The 19,589-nt window shown below is 53.5% G+C and overlaps 8 protein-coding genes across 8 annotated transcripts; 4 read left to right on the top strand and 4 right to left on the bottom strand.

The window, feature by feature from the left end:
• Positions 1-223: 223 nt before the first annotated feature.
• SNOG_02704 (hypothetical protein) lies at positions 224-2,215 on the bottom strand (the record flags this gene model as incomplete). The annotated part of the gene is made up of 2 exons (XM_001793250.1): positions 224-1,979; positions 2,109-2,215. 2 exons carry the CDS (start codon positions 2,213-2,215, stop codon positions 224-226), a joined length of 1,863 nt encoding a protein of 620 aa, XP_001793302.1.
• A 958-nt stretch (positions 2,216-3,173) lies between these two features.
• On the bottom strand, positions 3,174-4,262 carry SNOG_02703 (hypothetical protein; the record flags this gene model as incomplete). The annotated part of the gene is made up of 2 exons (XM_001793249.1): positions 3,174-3,372; positions 3,423-4,262. One exon carries the CDS (start codon positions 4,260-4,262, stop codon positions 3,432-3,434), a length of 831 nt encoding a protein of 276 aa, XP_001793301.1. The 3' UTR covers positions 3,174-3,372; positions 3,423-3,431.
• Positions 4,263-5,383: 1,121 nt separating this feature from the next.
• On the bottom strand, positions 5,384-7,236 carry SNOG_02702 (hypothetical protein; the record flags this gene model as incomplete). Its single annotated transcript, XM_001793248.1, has 3 exons — positions 5,384-6,387; positions 6,435-6,881; positions 6,939-7,236. The coding sequence occupies 3 exons, from the start codon at positions 7,234-7,236 to the stop codon at positions 5,384-5,386; spliced, it is 1,749 nt and encodes a 582-aa protein (XP_001793300.1).
• A 551-nt stretch (positions 7,237-7,787) lies between these two features.
• SNOG_02701 (hypothetical protein) lies at positions 7,788-9,353 on the top strand (the record flags this gene model as incomplete). Its single annotated transcript, XM_001793247.1, has 6 exons — positions 7,788-7,881; positions 7,914-8,059; positions 8,083-8,255; positions 8,307-8,709; positions 8,762-9,091; positions 9,174-9,353. 6 exons carry the CDS (start codon positions 7,788-7,790, stop codon positions 9,351-9,353), a joined length of 1,326 nt encoding a protein of 441 aa, XP_001793299.1.
• Positions 9,354-9,557: 204 nt separating this feature from the next.
• On the top strand, positions 9,558-10,859 carry SNOG_02699 (hypothetical protein; the record flags this gene model as incomplete). The annotated part of the gene is made up of 3 exons (XM_001793246.1): positions 9,558-9,705; positions 9,759-10,066; positions 10,178-10,859. The coding sequence occupies exons 1-3, from the start codon at positions 9,631-9,633 to the stop codon at positions 10,857-10,859; spliced, it is 1,065 nt and encodes a 354-aa protein (XP_001793298.1). The 5' UTR covers positions 9,558-9,630.
• Positions 10,860-11,507: 648 nt separating this feature from the next.
• SNOG_02698 (hypothetical protein) lies at positions 11,508-12,845 on the bottom strand (the record flags this gene model as incomplete). Its single annotated transcript, XM_001793245.1, has 6 exons — positions 11,508-11,743; positions 11,796-11,961; positions 12,034-12,082; positions 12,274-12,391; positions 12,454-12,645; positions 12,782-12,845. 6 exons carry the CDS (start codon positions 12,843-12,845, stop codon positions 11,718-11,720), a joined length of 615 nt encoding a protein of 204 aa, XP_001793297.1. The 3' UTR covers positions 11,508-11,717.
• A 1,417-nt stretch (positions 12,846-14,262) lies between these two features.
• On the top strand, positions 14,263-15,938 carry SNOG_02697 (hypothetical protein; the record flags this gene model as incomplete). The annotated part of the gene is made up of 3 exons (XM_001793244.1): positions 14,263-15,104; positions 15,137-15,375; positions 15,421-15,938. The coding sequence occupies 3 exons, from the start codon at positions 14,263-14,265 to the stop codon at positions 15,936-15,938; spliced, it is 1,599 nt and encodes a 532-aa protein (XP_001793296.1).
• Positions 15,939-16,869: 931 nt separating this feature from the next.
• On the top strand, positions 16,870-19,129 carry SNOG_02696 (hypothetical protein; the record flags this gene model as incomplete). Its single annotated transcript, XM_001793243.1, has 3 exons — positions 16,870-16,947; positions 17,104-18,393; positions 18,443-19,129. The coding sequence occupies 3 exons, from the start codon at positions 16,870-16,872 to the stop codon at positions 19,127-19,129; spliced, it is 2,055 nt and encodes a 684-aa protein (XP_001793295.1).
• Positions 19,130-19,589: the final 460 nt, after the last annotated feature.

The raw sequence follows: 19,589 nt of genomic DNA, 5'->3' as shown, positions 1-19,589 counted from the left end.
GAGCTCTGTAAGGCGTGGTGCGTGCCTGATGGTCAATGCAGTGATCGAGCTCACATGGGTAGCTAGCTGTATGAAGGAGTACCAACAGCGCGTTCCAAAGATAACGCGTGCTTCATGCATGAACACAAACCCAACATCGCTATTCCCTCTATATTCCTCCACATCTGAAACGCGCTCGCTAAATATCAAAATCAGAAATGTACCGCACCAAAACCTTCTCTCATCATCGCGCCCCAAAAATCGGCTCCAACCTAACGCCCCCAAAACTCCACCCATCCACAACCTCCCCCTTCCTAAACTTCTTACTCACAATAAACCCCAACGCCCCATCTAACCCCACACAAACTTCCACATCCCCCTCAATCTCCACCCACCCCTTGCCTCTATACTCCTCATACCTCTTCCTGCCCACCCGCACCCTGACCGCATCCGGATGCATCAACACCGGCACAACATCCGGCGTGATCTTGACATCCACAAATCTCGTAATGAATGTGTTTGGGTCGAGCGGCTTGCCGACGCTGAACACGAGGTCGTGCGGCGCGATGTGCGTTGGGGAAGTGTCGTGAAACGAGACGATGAATTGGACTTTATAGCGGCCTTGTGGAATGCCGGTCTTCATCGTGCGCAGGCAGACATTCTCCGCAGAAAGGCATTGGTACACGGCTGCTTCTTCGCGGCGCCCGTCGTGGTCCAGGTCTTCGGCGACGGGGTAGATTTCCTTGAGGGTGCCAGAGGAGGAGAGGGCGAGGCCGTGGTCGCCGCTCGGAGACGTGGACATGCGATCGGGGCCCGAAGTGACGCCCAGCGGCATGCCCGTTTTGAAGTCGAGCTGCACGAGATGGAAGGATTGGTCCATCAGGCCGCGCCCCGTCATGCCGAGGCGAAATTTCGTGGCGGCGATGGAGAAGCGGGGAGGGAGGGCGGAGAGCTTCGCCATGATTTCGCCAAAGTGCTTCGCACTCCTTATCTGGCGGGCGTCGCGCATGTATTGCTCTGTGAGGGCGGCCATTTCGTCTTCCTTCATCCACTGCTCAAGCGAAATATTGGCAAGTCCGCGATCGACATCGAAGCGGTAGTATTTCGTGTCGGAGTTGTAGTACATGCGTTTGAGCTCGTTGTCGACACGCGCGGTGCTCGTAGCCATGCCAGCGAGCGCAGAGGCGAGGGAAATATCCGTCCCGAGACCGAAGGGGAGCCAGGAGGCGATTTTCTTGACGCTGGGGATGGACTGCAGGCCGGTGCCGACGGAGACGACGACGCCGATTGAGCGGCCTTCCCAGAGGGCTTTTGCAGCGTAATCAACTTCGGCGCAGGGGTTGTTGAAGCCTACACCGCCATCGAGGTAGGTTACTTTCGGAGTCCCGAATTGCATTTCTTCGAAGAAGGTTGGGGCAGCACTTGTGGCGCGGAGGGCTTCCCATATGCGAGTAGTGCGGTCGTTGGGGTCGTATGTAGATAGGATCCGTGGCAGACCCAAAGCATTCTTGAGTGATGTAAGGACGAAGCCACGACATCCTTTAGCGTTGACTTTTCTGTGCACTGATTGCTTCCGGTGTAGTTTCCAGGTGTCCGTCCTTTCTGGAGGCTGTGGCGAGAAGGGCGAGCTACCGTACAGTGTGTTCTGAGTCTGCGTTGCAGTTCCGGGTGGTTGTTGATTATTCGCGGGAGGATTGATGACTATGTCCATGGCTTTCGTTGAAGCAACGGGACTGTCGGTAAGTGGTGCTTCTGAGTCGGCATCTGCATCCGCCCAAATGCTATCTCTTGGCAGTTCACTTGCTTCGTCGACCTCTTCAAATAATGCCTCGTCCCACATGAGTTCATTTTCGTCGAAGCCTAGTTCTTTCAGTGCCGATTTGATGGCGTTGGCGAGTACCGTTCCTGAGAATCGAGTGGCACCCGTTGGAATCTTCATGCCAAAGGCTTTGAAAGAGCGGTCATGCTTGAAGATCTGCTCCGCAAGTTTGGAGTAAATACTTATGCATTGCTTGCAATCTAGTCGTAAACGAGACAGCAGGATTGCGATTATGCCTCCAGTGGATGTGCCACCAATACTAGTGAATGTTAGTAACGTGTGCTTGTTTTTGCTACATTCTATTACTTACAGATCAAAGTAGTCACATGGCTTCAGTGGCGAGTGGTCATTTTGTGCCCGTCGACCTATCCGCTTCTCTTCTTGTGCTATGTTCTCCATGAGGTCGTCAAGGACCATCAGCGAAGATAATCCTCGTACTCCTCCTCCATCCAAAGATAGCAAACGCAGTGGTGCATTTGGGTTTCTTTCTGGTTCTGAGAACTCCATTGTGATGCTTTTCCCGGGGTGTACCCGTGTATGTAGTTGATCGATCGAGTAACTCGAATGCCTGAGTGTATGTCGTGGATTGTTTGCTTGATTCTAGTGCAACGCTATGCTGTCTCGAGAAAGACTTCACCCTGGCACTCTTATATGGAAGATGTGTCTGAAAAGAGGTCCTTTCAAGAGGCTATACTCGTGGCAATGTGAGGCGTGAGTCAGTAGGTCATGAAGACTGGTTGCCTACAAGGCTGTGACGTTATTGTGGTGAATCAACTGACACACCGTACCATGGATCGAAATTCGCCCGTTCTGAGCCCGGACATAGAGAGCTAGCGCCATGTTCATATGTATTCGACAGTGCGTGCGTTGTGCTGCATTATTCCCATGCGGCATGGGGGCCAAGACGAGACGCTGACCCGACGATACTGCACAGGGCAAGGTGTGACACGTTTTTGGCAGCGCTGCTGCGCCATCTCGGATATGCGGCGCAGTTTGTGTGGATCGCCATGCGCAACACCATATTATTTGCCAGTCAATATTGCGATCTGATGTCCAAATGGGGTGCGACCTTCGCGGTGTAGGCACTTCGGTGACTGCACACGGGCCTCCTCGAAGTGCCTGGCCAATAAAGCCGATGTGCGACAGAACTGCGCCTCTTGTCGTAGGTATTGGGGTCAGCAGGCCACATGTGACTGAGGTAAGCTTTGCAGGACTACGTCTGCGGCTCTGCGGAAATGCACGTGTGATGAAGGATCGATTATATTTGATCAGAGATGGCGTATTAGGCGTATTAAGTGTGGTAGAGCTGAGAACCCAGTGGTTCGCTCCTGTCATGGTTTCCATGAGAAGCACCTGTGCGCCGACAGATCCCGCCGGAGTTGAGAGTCAGAAGCATGACCTTTGAAACGCCGACCCATGGTATCGTAAAATCATTGACGCCTTTATCCCCATGCACACCGTCCCTTGATTACCTTGTTGTTGTTACATTCATGAATGCGTTGGCTGTTGCGCATATTAAAGCCCTTCTATATATAAGACAATTGCGCGAAGTGTAGTGGTTCATGAATCATTATCTGGCGTTGTCAGAATCCACCGTGTTGCCCTGCTTCCTCGGGTGACTTACAAGGCAATCTTACTCGTTCAAAATAAAGACGCCCTTGGCGTCCATGCTGTATGTTCGCATATTCGACAGTGAAATGCGCTTCTCGGGCGCAGTCTTCTTCGGTGGGTCGGTTTGGGAACGCGCAACAGTTTTGCGCTCCGGGGTAACTTGCAGACAAGTGACTGAATCTTTCGCCCTCAAACTTCTTAGCGTCTCCTTTCTCGGGGTCTGCGTCCTCCTCAAAGGTCGGTTTGGTAAGGGGTTCGGAGCGCGTTTAGGGGGTGTCCAAACGGGATCGGGAGAAAAGCAATTGGTCCGTGCGGGCGGCAACTTTAGCCCAGGGACTTTGATTGAAGGTTCAAATGGAAACGTGTTCGATAGGGGGCGCTGCGACAAAATTTCCTCCCTGGCGATGGGTGCTGCTCTGGATGGTAGGGTGTTGCTCCTCCCGAAGAGTGGCTTTGCGACGTGCAATGGTGGCACCCAACCGAGCGCGGGAGAAGCAGAAGTCAGCGAACCTGCGCGCGAAGATGATTCACTCGGTCCAGATGTCGCTGCGGTAGAAGGTCGCGATGAGTTTACGCTCACGAACGATGATCGATTTGATGAAATGGTTGACGTGTCCGATGGTAAGATGATTGGCGATAATCCAGGTGATGGTAGCTCTACGGTGACGACATGAACGGTTTTCGATGGAAGCGTGGTCCTTCTGCTGAAGAGTGGTTTCGGTATCAATTCAGTTTCGATGTGGAATGGTTTATCGGGCAGCGCAGGTGATGTTTTGGAGGCGCTCGAGAGACGTCGAAATGGGTTTCGTGGCGGGATCGGAGGCGTCCGACTCAGCGTTTCTGTGGAAGCCATCTGTTCCAAGCTCTTGCGTGGTGACAACCATCCAGCGCGGGATCAAGGTGGGTGATGGAAAATGGCGGGTGAGGTGTAAAGCTGATGGCGAAGTGGACAAAGCATCTCTCGTGCACAACCTTGGAAACTGGCGTGTGGGTAATTTAACGAGGAGGCGGGTTCGGAACGTTCCCGTGCAAATGCGCCCGCCTCGCGAGAACCTGCAAGTGGGAAGTGTCGGTCATCAAGCCTGTTGACTAGCTACAAGCTACGGCAAAAATAGGGATAGTTTCGCGACGTCATTGGATCACGTTGACGGACGACTGATGCATCTGTGGGACAAAGACGGGCTGGACTGGGGCGCGATCAAACGGTGTGTAAAGCTACGACGCTGCTACGTGTCTGCACCCCTGCCATGCCAGACCGCTATATCAAGCGGCGTCAAGAAGCTTCGATCTCAACATCTTTGTTTACATTTGGATGTAAGCGATTTTAGCTTTATCTGCTGGGTGTATCCTGTGTACATGGTCCGATGACCTGAGATGAATGAGTGTTGTGTTCTCGAGGAGAGGTATTCGCTGCGCGCATCGCGGAGCAAACGAAAAGTGCTCGGCAGTACCCTCCCAGTGACACAACACCCCGGATGCATGCAGTAGCAAAGCTAGACTGCAGCGCTCTGACTCCGACAAACAAGTCAAGTGGCCGCTCCTTGCTGCCCTCCTGACAATCTCGTGTAGGATGCGGTGAGTTTTCGATGGATTCCGATGGATGCATGAGTTTATCTTCCCATGGCATGATCAGCCGTGAGAAACTGAAGCTGTATTCAATGTATCATCATTTATGCGAACTGTGGATTCAGCTTGCGTGCCTACGTATCGTCCTGTGAATGAGAGACCCGCTCGTCGGCTGTTCATGCGTGCCAAGTAAATTACAATCGTGTACCCATCGAAATGCTAAAATCGTACCAATGCAGCCAAGGCGGGCCCGCATGCCGCCTGTCGCCTGTAAATGCCAGAAAGAAAGGTAAAAACGCCTGGTATCTTCTCTGCCATATGCAATATCTTCCAAACATGCTGCCGGACAGCCTGCAAATATATTGGTTCCGTCACCTAGAAGTATGTGATTTGGTCATAGTGTCGACTTTAATCCAGGTCTCCGAGATATGTCCGTCGACGTTGCGTAGGATCCCCAATGTTGTTGAGAGGAATGCCGAAGTCGTCCTCTTCCGGCCACTCAGGCTCATCATCGGACTCCCAAGAGCACGGAATCTTCTCTTGTCGCCGGACGCGATACGAGCCGAAACCGATATTGGAGATGCTTGCCGCAATGCGGAGCATTAACGAGACGAGGTGTGATGGTGGGCCAAGAACTAATTCGCACGTCTTGCGGACCAACGCACTCGTAAACTGACTGCCAACAGTAGCGGGTTTGCTTGGAATGAAGAGGTTCTTGGGCTGTGGCATTGGTGAGAATGCACGCCTTTGAGAGGCCCCAGTAAGTCTTTTCATACGAATTGCATCTGGAGGAGTCGCGACAGTCATTCCCGGCGAGTCAACACTGTCATCATCCGAGTCGCTGACGAGAGGCGGAGTTGATGGTGCTGACGAGGGAAGCATCTCATCTATTGAGCTGGCACCTTGGTGAAATGGACCCGTAGGTGTCACTGGAGCAGACTTGTTCACCACCTCAGAAGAGGCAGCCCGCACAGTAATTTCAGACACTTGTCGGCGATGCATAGATCGACCTCTTGTTTCCTCCTGCTTCGTCGCACTGCCTTCCCATGGATTCAGAAAGTCAGGTTCTGCATCTAAGTACTGTGGTGATGGTGTCGCATATGGAGTCGTCTGGACAGAGTAGAACGAGTCTGCACTCGATGCTAAACTCGCAGCTTCCGATACATTCCGTTCCAGGATGGGCTTCTGGACGTCGCCGTGTTGCTCATCCTTTCGCGGCGATTCGGGGATGCGCTCCATAGACATGGCCGAGACATTTCGATTCGTCACAATTGGTGCTGTGGCCGAACGCATTCCCTGGAACATGCTCACACGCTCCGAGATGGACAGTCTGCGAGCGGGGTTAGACTTGGGCACGCGAGGAAGTTCCGGTGGAGGCATGAGAGATGAGCCAGAAGCCGACATAGGCACAACTTCACTGCTATCGGTGCAGACACTCGATCTGTCGTCCTCCTCGTACGAAGATAGGGTTCCAGAGTCGGACCCATCAAAGCCAGAACTAGATGGCCTGTCATCCGTTCTGGGGCACCCACGTCTTGTCGAAGGTCCACATTCTTCGCCTTCTGTGTCGGCTGCTGCTTCTTCAGCTGTTTCCGCGGCGGCGACTTTGGACGCTCAATCTCCTCGACATTGGACCCACGTCTGAAGGGACACTGCGTCTTCTCATACTGGAGCACCTGGCTCAGTACACGCTTGAATTCGCTTATCTGCGCCTTGTCTTCATCGGTCATCACTCGATCATATGGCAGTTCGATGCGGTAGTAGGAGTCCTGGCGCACTCGCAGGACGAAGATGGACTGGCCGTCAACGCACCAACATTGCGATCGCGGGAAGATGGTGTGGAGGAGCGTGCCGGAGTTGAGGAACGATACGTTGGATGCTGTCACGCGATAGATGCGCAGGGCGCCTACATAGAGTCAGTCTACCGCCTGGATGCTCTCGAGCCGCATAGGTATGCACTTACCGACTGCTAGAGTGCGCTCGGTGAGCGACGACCAGGGAATCGAGCGCACTGGGCTACCCTTGCCTTTCGGAGTCCGTGACGGGGAGTGCCGCCTTGCAGGGTCCGATGCAGCGAAGGACACAATCTTGGAAGCAGGGCAGGTGAAGAGTGTCTCGATCCCGTCCGAAGAAGTGTTCCTCGACGCAGGCGTAGAAGTCGACCGGATTGATGGGCGCGTGGGCAGTGTGAAGGAGCGGCGGGCGGAGGTGGACGCATGCGGCGTGTGCTCGAAAGCCCTGGAGGTCGCGGGAACAGACATGATGGGCGCTTCAGGCAAGCATCGTATAGTCGGGCTAGATTTGGCGGTGGTGGTGTGTGAAGGAACCGGTGGAGGGTGAGTGTCTGGGTGACTGTCCTGGGTGACTGTCGGCTGAAGCGCCTGCACCTGCACCTGCGCTTCGACGAGGTTCTGAGGGGGGCTCGTGGTTGGGTGGGCGTCTCGAGAGGTTCCGCTTGGCGGGAGTTTCACACTGATCAGCGGACCAACCCCGCGCGGCGCTGCTGCGATGGAAGTGTCTGCGACGAGACGAGATGCGGCTGCAGACCAGATGGAGGTTTAGACGTTTCTTTGTGTACTGGCGCAGCAAACAACGCGCCCAGTAGTGTCTTCCGTTGTGCATGCCTATGCATGGAATGGGGCTAGCGCCAATGTACGTCACAATGCATAAGTCCACATGTCCACTCCGTATGTTGGCCCGCCAGTTCGCAGCAAGATATGCGCGCGAGTGAATTGGTCTAGGCCCGCCGAGTACACACGTTCTACCCATGGTCCATTGCGGTACTCCTCTGCTTCATTCTTGAGCAGCAAACATGGACAATTTCGACATGTCCAACTTCGACCCCAATGCCATTCTGCGAGGCGCACAGCTGACTCTGGTCGGTGGTGGGTGTAGACTGTTGTACAGCAAGCATGGCGGATCTAACAGGTGTCTGTAGTAAACCGTGCCCTCCAGAACCCAGGCATATTCACTTCGGACCACTACCGCCAAGCAGCCATCGCTGTGGCAGCCGGCATCGCGATTCGAATCATCGTCGCCATACCCGTACGCTTCCGCCTCGCCGGCATGCCACTCTTAGGCAAAGCAAGACTAACGAGGCCACACAGATTGTTGGCGTGCGGGTGCTGCTATGGATCATTTCGCTGTTCGTCAATATGGACCATACCACATGGGACGAAAGCGTCGTGGGTGGACTGCACTACCTTGAGCACACGGTGCTTCAAGTACCCTTCTTCCTGATGACCATGATGCGATATCTCACACCAACGCTGGACCAGATGCAAGTCCATCGTACCAAGGAATAAGCATATGTGACTGACAATCCTGCCAGGTTCATGGACTCCCTCCGGTGGGTTGACCAGACATACTACCAGAAGCACAAGACCGAAGACCCCCACAACCTCCGCGCTCTCTACCACCAGAACCTCGAGCAATACCCAAACCACGCACCGAAGCCTCAAACAGAGAAGAAGACGCCGTTGAAACAAGCAGTCATCATGTATGCCACAAAGCAGGGGCGCAAGGCTGGCATCTCACTGGCAGTCCTTGGTCTGTCGTATCTGCCCTACGTTGGTCGATTTGTTCTACCAGCAGCCAGTTTCTATACCTTTCGCAAGGCAGTGGGTACCCAGCCAGCAGGTGCAATCTTTGTTCTATCGCTGGCCTTCCCGCGGAGATATCTCGTTACCTTTTTGCAGGCGTACTTCTCTTCCCGTACCCTGATGCGTGAGCTTGTACGTCGCTCCTCATGTACGCCTTTTGAACCCTAGACTGACAATGCTACAGCTCGAACCGTACTTCGCGCGTGTACGTTACAATAAAGACCAGAAGAAGCTGTGGTTCAAAGACCGCGCTGGCGTTCTCTTCGGCTTCGGCCTGGGCTTCTACATCTTCGTCAAGATCCCTCTCGTGGGAGTCTTAATCTACGGTCTCGCAGAAGCCTCGACAGCATACCTCATCACCAAAGTCACCGACCCGCCGCCTCCACCAACCGAGGCCGAGAAGTTCAAGGAGGAGTCGCTTCGCTGGAAGAACAAGCACGAGTTCTTGAACATGCCATGGCACAACATGGACACGTACAATGTCGCAATGCACAAGCCAGAGCAGCAGTCGGAAGTACGACAAACACCGCGGAAGACTTTTAGCTAGTCTGAGGATATCGACTCATCCTTTCTCCCGAGACCTAGACATTCGGCAGAACCACATTCGACAAACCCAAGCAGCGCACCACAGCAAAAACGCGTGTCTACCGCCCACTAGCCAACGGCATCATCCCGGCTTCATCGCCTACGTCCCACGTTGCCGAACATCTAGCTCCCTGCACGATGATGATATACTGTCCACCCCGCAGTGGGGTATCTTGCTCCGAAAGCGGTAGGTAGCTGGGTAGAGCTCAGAAGCTACGTAACGTAACAGATGCGCGTATCATGGGCTTATCGCATTCCCTGTAGACTGGGAGGATCCTCGGGAAGCTGGAGATAGATAGTGTAGGAGATTAGCAATTGACATACACATTGAGAGACTCGTGCTTCCCCGCTTCGGCTGCTGGCTATATACTCCACGCCCTACACTTCAAAACATTGACGCGCTCTTGCTCTTCATTTATACACCTACCAGACTTTCAAGTTGCATTTCAATTAATCTCCAGCTTCACAATGGGCAAACAACCAATCCCCTACGCCGCAAAAGTCTCCCTCGACAAACCCGCCGCCGAGCAAGAATGCCTCCACGTACCCATCCCCCATCCACCCCCATTCCTCCCCATCTAACCCTCCCACCACAGAACCGCTGGCACCCCGACAACCCCAGCTACACCTCTATTCCTTGCAACACGGCCGTCAAAATCGAATGCGTCGACTGGACCGGTGGCCAGATCGGCAACAACGACTCGGCCAACGACGTGCGCGACGTCGACCTGACCAAGATCCACTACCTAACCGGGCCCTTTGATATCGAGACGGCAGAGCCTGGCGACGTGCTTGTTGTGGAGATTGAAGATGTGCAGCCGTTGGACGAGCAGCCGTGGGGGTTTACTGGGATATTTGCGCGGGAGAATGGGGGTGGGTTTTTGGACGAGATATATCCCGAGGCGTGAGTTGATGATGTTTTCGTTTCGTTGGGCTTTGCCCTGTCTGTTTCTCTTTCTCTTTCTCTTTCTCTGTCTCGCTCCCAAAAGCTCGCGGGACTAACCCACTCGGTCAGCGCAAAAGCCATCTGGGACTTCGAGGGCATATTCTGCTCGTCGCGCCACATCCCCGGCGTCCGCTTCGCTGGGCTCATCCACCCGGGCATCCTGGGCTGCGCGCCCTCCGCCGAAGTTCTCGATACGTGGAACAAGCGCGAAGCCGAGCTCATCTCCACGCATACACACCTCAACCGCACCGTCGCTGAGCCGCCTAATGCGCAGAACGTGCATGCTGGGTCTGCGACGGGAGAATTGAAGGAGAAGATAGGTAAGGAGGGAGCGCGAACGATACCAGGACGGCCAGAACATGGTGGCAACTGCGACATCAAGGCTCTTAGCCGTGGCTCCAAAGTCTACCTGCCCATCCACGTGAAAGGCGCAAAGTTCAGCGTAGGCGACCTCCATTTCAGCCAAGGCGATGGAGAAATATCCTTCTGTGGAGCGATTGAAATGGCAGGTGTCATTACTCTCAAGTTCAGCGTGATGAAAGGCGGTATGAAACAGCTCGCCATGAAGTCCCCGATCTACCTTCCAGGGCCGGTAGAGCCGCAATTTGGTCCTGGGAGGTACCTCACCTTTGAGGGTTTCAGCGTCGATGAGAATGGCAAGCAGCACTATCTGGACGCGACGGTGGCGTATCGCCAGACGTGTCTGAGAGTGATCGAGTATTTGCGACGATTCGGTGAGTCGACTTCCTGAGGGTGGTATATGGTCTGGATGACGAGTGCTGACGAAGATAGGATACAACGATTACCAAATCTACCTCCTCTTGTCGTGTGCGCCGGTGCAGGGACATATTGCCGGCATCGTCGATATTCCGAATGCATGTACGACAATAGGTTTGCCGATGGATATCTTCGACTTTGATATCCGTCCACACGTGCCAGCAGAGAAACGAGATCTGGGCGCTTGTGCGTTCGCTAGTTCTTGAGGCGAGTTGGGTTTTGTCTGTGGTATACGAACTAGAGTATGCCTGGCGTATCTGAGCAGGTGCTAAGTTCCTGGAGCAGATCGTAGTGGAGATGATTGTTACGTTGACATTCCCGCTTGAACTCATTGACTTCGTCTGAACGCTTGCCGAGCTGTGAGAGTGGAGTCGAAATCTGGTGCCCATGACCTTAGTAGACGCGCATGTTAGCAATGTATATGTAAGGCTTGCCAGTTTGTGAGTCTCCATCCTAGAATGCTTCAATGAACTCTTCTCGATCATTGAACCTACAATCTCAAGTTGTTGATGCTGTTGGTGCGCGAGAAGCCATCGACATTAAGGAAAGAAGCGAGAATGACCTGATCAGTAATTTGCCCGTATGGACCATCAAAATCGGCGACAATAAAACATTTTGTTGTGATAGGTAGGATTGTTATTGTTGATCGGTGGATTGAACGAATCCCAGAATCGAATGTCATAAATCTTTTGGCGAGTCCATGCTTTCTGCTCCTTTGATTGATGCAGTGACATTATTCGTGAGTAGTCTGTAGTCTCCACAGAACTGCATCTCATGGTTTCATATTGCATGGTTGTAGACAGCAACGATCTCACTGTCGCTGCATCAATATCTACAACACCTTTTCAGCAGCAGACACTGAATGTTATTAGCACAATAAAATCTTGAGCATATTAGAACGATCACATACCATTCAAACCCGTGTTGTCAGGCTCGACATGTGCCTCCTTCACGGCACCGTTCTCGATGACCAGAGCATAACGCTTGGAGCGGTCACCTCCGAAGATCGACGCGCCATCAAAGGAGAGATCCAATGCTTTTGTGAACTCCACACTGGGGTCACCTAGGAATCGAATCTGAATGTAGCGTAAGTAAGGTCATGCGCAATTGAGGAGTAGTGAAGGACGAGGCAAGGGGGCACCACTTACGCCACTCGAACCCGAAGGATCAAGCGTTTTTCCCCACGCCTTCATGCTGCTAAGGGTCAGCTCTGAAATATACTGCATTAGGTGAAAGCATCCCGTCAAGACATGTGCTGCGGTTGTGCTAGTACCAGTGGCGCTATATCGGTCACGCTCGTGTCGAGCTCAACACGATAGCAACAAGATCCGAGACAGTCTCAACATGCGACACGGCTTGGAGACAAGGTACGGGACCGAGGTACTCACACGAAGGGATCGTTCACAGAGACGACGAAGACCTTGCCGGCGTCCTTGAGCTTGGGCGAGTTGACATATCCCGGAATGTGGTTCTCAGAGCATGAGGGAGAAAAGGCAGCTGGTACGCCTGCAGTTCCCCAACCAATCAGCAAGGGCCCCGAGACCTGATGTAGATCACGTGAGACATACCGATGATTACGCCTTTGCCAGACAGCTCTTTTGCCAGATTTACCTTGTTGCCGGGTGAGCCTTCGACGAGGTCGACATTAGGGAGCTTGTCGCCGACTTTGACAAATGCTGGGGTGGAAGCATGGAACAAGCGGCGGCCAGCGACCGCTCGCGTCAAGGGTAGATTGCGGGCGAGAGAGAACATGGCAAGTGCTGAATGGTGGGCTAGTGTGTATCGTGTGAGAGATCGTATAGTAGGGAACAGTGACGGAGGTGGTTGGTGTTCCTCGGCCTCGCTCATGCTTGTTTTGCCGGCGGCGTGTCATTGGCCAACGGCGCCGATTCACACGTATTCGGTGCTGTCGTGGCTGGCTGTCGGGACGCGGCAACTTGACTTTCTTTTCCGCGCCCATGTTGTCCAATTTGAGAGACTGCGTCGTTGGGATCACGGCGTCGCCGAAAAATAGCCCGGCACTACAACACCCTCCAAGGCCGCAGATTGCACGAGAATGAAAGCTGAATTACAGGTCGTGTAGTCGCCGCTTTCCATTCGCACGGTTGCGTTTGCTCGCTGACCCGTCGCGAGCCTCGGCGGGCGCCGTTGAAGTCAGTTTCTGGTACTCGGTATGTAATAGCACGAGCGCTGTGTCCTTGTTGAGGCCAGAGGTCTGTCAGGCAGGCATTGTGCTGGACAGCCACGCGCTGACGTCTGACAGAACAGTCCCTTGATTCTGCTCAGCACTCGGAGCATGCGCGCACTGTTTCGATTGTACCGCTTCCAGGCCGTCCTTGACCCCAAAGCACTACCCTTGTCCGCCCGTCTCGGCATCTCTTCACTTAGCGTCTGCTAGCGGTCGTGGCAGAGATCGCATTCTTGTTAGACGGGCTTAACCTGCTTTAGGGCCTTTTAGATCTTGAAAGCGCCATTCCCAGATTGCAGCATGTTCTCGGCTCCTTGTCCAATTCACTCCCAAAGCCCAGATTCCGACTTTGCATCTCTCGCGTCCGCCCTCTGCTCAAACCCCAGAGCCCCAGTTGCGTCATCGCAATTCCCAGAATCCCATTGCGATCGGCACCGCCATTCAGACCGCCAAGACCTGATCCCAGCGCATCAGTTGCCCACTTCCACCGGAGCCCTGCGCGCTGTCATCCACCATCTCATCACAAGAAAGGAAATCTGTGTACGCTTTCGTCCAGAGTCGCCGGTCCGTTTTTGTGTCGCCCAGCTGTGGTTTGATTTACTCCGGTCGCGCGACGACTGTAATCTGAAGTACCTACTGGAGTAGACAGCTCTATTACGCGCCAATATGGATTCAAATCAGGGCGCTGGGTCGAACAACTCCAGCGATTTTGTAAGTGCGCTCCGGATGCAGGCACGAGATGCGAGCTAACGCGACCGAAGGTACGCAAGTTGTACAAGTACGTCGACCGGATGATATAATGGCCGCTCGGATAAGCTAACCCCCGCGACAGGATGCTGGAGAACCCAAGTGATGAGAGCGTAGTGAGATGGGGGAACGACGGCGATAGTTTTGTTGTGTTAGAGGTGCGCCTGCGGAGCTCATGGCGCGCGCCATCGCACACGGGCAGCTAACGACAAAACCAGAACGAAAAGTTTACCAAGCACATCCTTCCCAAGCACTTCAAACATAGCAACTTTGCGAGTTTCGTCCGGCAACTCAACAAGTATGATTTTCACAAAGTGCGGCATAACAATGAGGAGAATGGGCAATCGCCATATGGTGCTGGGGTACGTCTTCCATCGAGCCTGCCATGTGCTCCCAAGTTAACCGTCACCAGGCCTGGGAGTTTAAACATCCAGACTTCAAAATGAACAACAAAGACGCGCTCGATAACATTCGACGGAAAGCGCCAGCGCCACGAAAACCGAACCAACCGAACGCAGACGACATGTTGATACCCTCGCAACAGATGGATATGGTCAGCGGGCAGTTGATGGCAACACAAGCGCAGCTGCATCAGGTCGAAGGGCGGTACAACGAGCTGAGCATTCACCACTCGATGCTCCTTCAAGAAGTTATTGGCCTGCAGAAGACCGTTGTCAACCATGAGCATGTCATGCAGCAGATTATGACTTTCTTACACGGGGTAGACGCTACGCAACGGAGGAACAGTAAGCTTGTTTTTGGTTCTAACGGCACACAACCGCAGAATGGGGCCGTGGAATCTTCAAACCCGGCTCCGGATGATGATGATCCAGCGTCACCGCTTCAGCACGCGTCCAAATTATTGAGCGAGACAAACGCCGATGTAATGCTGAACCCGCGGAATCTGGAACACATGAATGAGATCACGATGAGAATGAATGGCACACTTACCACGCCTCCACCTGATTTTGCGCGCGCCGCTGCAGCAACGCGCCCGACGAGCCGTGGTCCCCCATCCGCGAGCTCTGTCGGCTCAATGCGCCTAGAGAACCTCGATAACTTAGTCTACCCGGTCGGCTCGTCGAACGGCATCGACCCCATGTACAGCGAACACATCAACAACATTCCATACGCAGCTCCTCCAAAAGCAGTTGAAGCAGCAGAGCCCAAGTTTCAAGAGGGCAGAAAGAAAAGCACCATTCCAGACCCTGGTTGGATTCGCCCTCCACAGATTTTGCTTGTTGAAGATGATCCGACATGCCGACGCATCGGAAGCAAGTTTTTGTATGCCTTTCATTGTGCCATTGACAGCGCAGTAAGTATTCATTCATGTGTGTCAAGGGACCATGCGCTAACAACATTCAGCTTGATGGTCTTGAAGCAGTAAATAAGATGAATGCTGGCTCCAAGTACGATCTGGTGTTGATGGACATCATTATGCCCAACCTCGACGGTGTTTCTGCTTGCCACTTGATCCGACAGTTTGACACCACTCCCATTGTAGCGATGACATCCAACATTCGAAGTGATGACATTTCGATGTATTTCCAGCATGGTATGTTTGTTTCCAAGTCTGGAGCATCTCTCTAACACGGCCTAGGTATGAACGATGTTCTTCCCAAGCCTTTCACCAAAGAAGGCTTGCTGCACATGTTGGAGAAGCATCTAGTTCACCTGAAGAAACCTATGCCACCCGGCGAAGGCATGCCCGCGCCTCAGCCTATACAAGTGCCTCGACAGCTTGTACTTAAAGAGGAGGATTCGCCAGCCAAATCACCAGCAACGGCGAGCAACTGGAATTCGCCAAACCAACTGCCGGGTGTGTCGCCTGTTGGTAGCAGCGTGACGGACGAATACGCCCAGGCTATGCAGGGTCAGCAGGTGCAGCACCCCAACAGCTACGGCACGAACCCGATGCAGGCAAACATAGGCTACAATACTTCTCCACAGATGCACATGCAAGCCAGACAACAACAGCCTATGCCACCGGGCCACCGGAGACAAATTTCGGATATTTCGGGTGGAGACGACATGACCAATCCAGCCAAACGCCAACAGATGTATGCGCCACATATGCAGCAACAGATGAACCCGATGCAGCAGCCGCGCCCGCGGTAAATAGGAGGAAAGGTGGCACCCTGACCTGTATACTTGTAAAATCTCACAAAAAAAAATCCCAGACCCGAGTCGACTTCGCAAACAGGCTCCTTGAGCTGCCGAATCCGACGGAGTCACGACGCAGCGATGGGTGGCAATCAGCGTGCCCGGAGCGTCGTGCCGAGCTGTGAGCACAGCGATGAGGCCAAGGATGAGTGGGGATGTGTTTCCTTCTACACAGGAAGGCATGCAGTTATCGGGCGTTCTACGGATGCGATACTCGCTACACAGCTTCCTATTCACATGGGGCTTTATCTTGACTGCGACCGTAGTCACGACATAACCATGTAGCCCACCACAGAGCCCATGTAGTGTCATCCAAGAGGATCCACCGACATATAACAGGGACGGAGATGTTGTTCAAAGATCAAGAAGAATCTAAATCTAAATCTGGAACTAGATCCTCTCACTATTTGCATCTCTCGTGATCTCATGGTATCTTGAACATGTCCAAGCTTATGACACTAACCAAGATAGAGCAGCCAAGCCGCATGAACGAATGAATGGTCCGGGTATGTACTAATCCTGGTACCAGGGTCTATTGGAAAATGTATACATAGCTGAAAAGGTCCGACGTTACAATAAGCATTCCCAGGAAGTCGCTCCCTGGTGGTCGGCTCGAGTCTGGAACACGTTCGGCCACGCAAGAAAAGCCGCGCACGAGCACAATAAGTTCCAAGTGCTGCCGTAATCCCGCAAAACCCCCACAGTCCGCTAATCGATCGGTGAAGGGGGCCAGACCCTAGTGGTGGTTTGAGCGACTGTTTCTGCTGGTGACTCAGCGGCCGCGGGAGAAGCTTTTTGGAGCTTTGAGCTCCCCCACCACGGTGCAGCATTCTAGAACCACAACGGGCCACACCTTTTTTGACACACACCAAGCCACTCTACCAAAATGCCCCCAAAAGGAAAGAAGGGCCAGGACAAGGGCAAGTCGGGCGAGGAGGAGCGCGATGAGCCCCTCCAGGCAGTGGTAAGCTATGCAATGCAATGCGCCTATGCGGCAAACAATACTAACTTGCTAGATACTTGCAGACCCCTTTGAGACGCGTTTCAACCCTTTCACACTCGAGCGACCAAGAGTCCGTACCTCCAGAACACTTGTCAGCTGCCGTACTGACGCGTGTAGTGCTTGCTACCCCTCGCCAACACCCCGCTCATTGAATACACCTTCGAGTTCCTAGCCAACGCCGGCGTAGAGGAAATCTTCGTATATTGTGGCGCACACCGAGAGCAGGTTGAGGAATACATCACAAAGTCAAAATGGGCGGCGCAATCCTCGCCTTTCTCGCGGCTGGAGCTCATTCAGTCGACGTCGCACTCCATTGGTGATGCGATGCGAGACCTGGACAGCAGGAGTCTGCTCACTGGTGACTTCCTTCTCGTTTATGGCGATGTCGTCAGCAACCTGCCGCTGGAGTCTGCGCTGGCTGCGCATAGGGCACGTCGAGTAAAAGACAAGAACGCTATCATGACAATGGTGCTGCGTGAGGCCGGCGCAAACCACCGGACAAAAGCAAGAGGGTCCAGCCCCATATTTGTGATAGACCCGACCAAAGACAGATGTCTACACTTCGAACAAATGCCGAATCGCGACCAAACACACTTTCTCTCCATCGACCCCGAACTTCTGTCGGAGCATCAGGAGCTCGAAATACGGCAGGACTTGATCGACTGTGGTATTGATATCTGTACGCCTGATGTACTCGCGCTATGGAGCGACAACTTCGACTTCCAGGCGCCGCGGAAAGGCTTCCTACACAGTGTCTTGAAGGACTATGAGCTCAATGGCAAGACGTTCCACACCCACATCGTCTCCGACCACTACGCAGCGCGAGTTCGGAACCTGCACGCATACGATTCAGTGAGCAAGGATATCGTGTCGCGGTGGGCATACCCACTGTGTCCAGACAGCAACCTTGTCCAAGGACAATCATATCGGCTGCAGAAAGGCAACATCTACAAAGAGGAGGGTGTCATATTGGCGCGCGACTGTGTGATAGGATCGAAAACTGTCATCGGCAGAGGCACCAGCATCGGCGACAAGACCGTGATAAAAAACAGCATCATAGGTCGACACTGCCAGATTGGACGCAATGTCAAGCTAGACGGTGCTTTTATTTGGGACTACGCGAGCGTCGGAGATGGAAGCACAATTTCGAAGTCGGTCATCGCGAACGAAGCATCTATAGGGCGAAAGTGCACAGTCGAGGACGGAGCGCTCATCTCTTACGGTGTTACAATTGGCGAGGGCATGACCATTCGAGGCGAACACCGGATCACAAGAGCGAAGCGGAAGCAGGGCAGCGGCGATGCGGTCAGAGGTGATCCGGATCCTACGATAGTTGGACCAAAGGGAGATGGGTTTGAATTTCAAGACTCCGACGAGGACGACGAGGATGAGCCATTGGATGGCCTTGTATCCTCAGGACCACGTACGTCTATTCACTTCTTTGATATGGGAACAGCCACTGACAGCCGTAGTGTACAACTTCTCAAACGAGTCGATATCGACACTCAATTCAGACTCGGAAGCGGACGACCTCGAGTTACAAGACCACAGCCGATCAGCAGCAAGCAGCTTCCTTTCGGTGGGCTCAGCAGACAGCCAGCATGCGGCAAACTTCGATCATGACGCGTCTCAAAGTATTTACGACTCATTGGAGCAGGGCCATGAACCAGCAAACATACAACTAGAACTCACCGCATTGCGCATGAGCACGAATGCCTCGGATCATCAGGTCCGGCGCGCAGTGGTCAGCTCCTTCGTCAAGCGCATACTGCAGCTCATCAATTCTGGCGAGACCAACAAAGCTGCCATCGCGCAAGTCTTTGGCCAGTACAAGGAGCTCATCGACCGCGCCATATTCGACAAGAACCAGTCCAGCAAGACTGATCAAGTAGACTTCATGCTTCTCCTACAGGCAGATTTGAGCCACAGAGAAAACGGCGACGCTGTGCTTCTGAGCGCAGCGACAAAGCTCACGGAGCTTGACTGCATAGAAGAGGACGGCATAATACAGTGGTGGGATGACGAGCGGGGCTCTGAAAGTGAGGAGCTCAAGAAGGTCAGGGAAAAGACACGGGCACTGGTGGAATTCTTGCAGCAAGACAGCGAGGATGAGAGTGAAGAGGAGAGTGAAGACTCTGAGTAGTGCACAGTGTCTGCACACTTTCTATAATCTATCAATAGATGGTCAAACAGCTTCTGAAGCATTGCAGGCATAACCTTTGCGCACATGTCCGAACGTACGTCTCACACCTTGTGACCAGTCTTGTCTCGTGCGTATTCCTCTCGGCGATGCATCCCGAGGACATTCACATACCTACGAGAGAATAAACCGTATGAACCTGAACTGCAAAGCTTTTCAGGCCCAGCGTCATCGTCGGCATTTGTGATGCTGGGAGGCAACTGCAGCGAGTAAAATCACCGCCGCGGTCGCCGCTTCCTCTTCCGGAAGCGCGCTAGCCCGATGGGCACATGTGGGTCTAGAGGTCCAACGCGCTGGTGCCTCTTGCCCGCATCCCGCCAACCCTACGCAACTGACAAGCCGATTAAACCCTTGTGACTGTACACGAGCTGACCAATATCTCTCCTCAACCTGCCCTTCTTTT

Source organism: Parastagonospora nodorum, assembly GCF_000146915.1.
Source record: "Parastagonospora nodorum SN15 chromosome Unknown scaffold_4, whole genome shotgun sequence".
Classification (NCBI taxonomy): Eukaryota; Fungi; Ascomycota; class Dothideomycetes; order Pleosporales; family Phaeosphaeriaceae; genus Parastagonospora; species Parastagonospora nodorum.
This window is presented reverse-complemented; position numbering and strand designations above follow the sequence as displayed.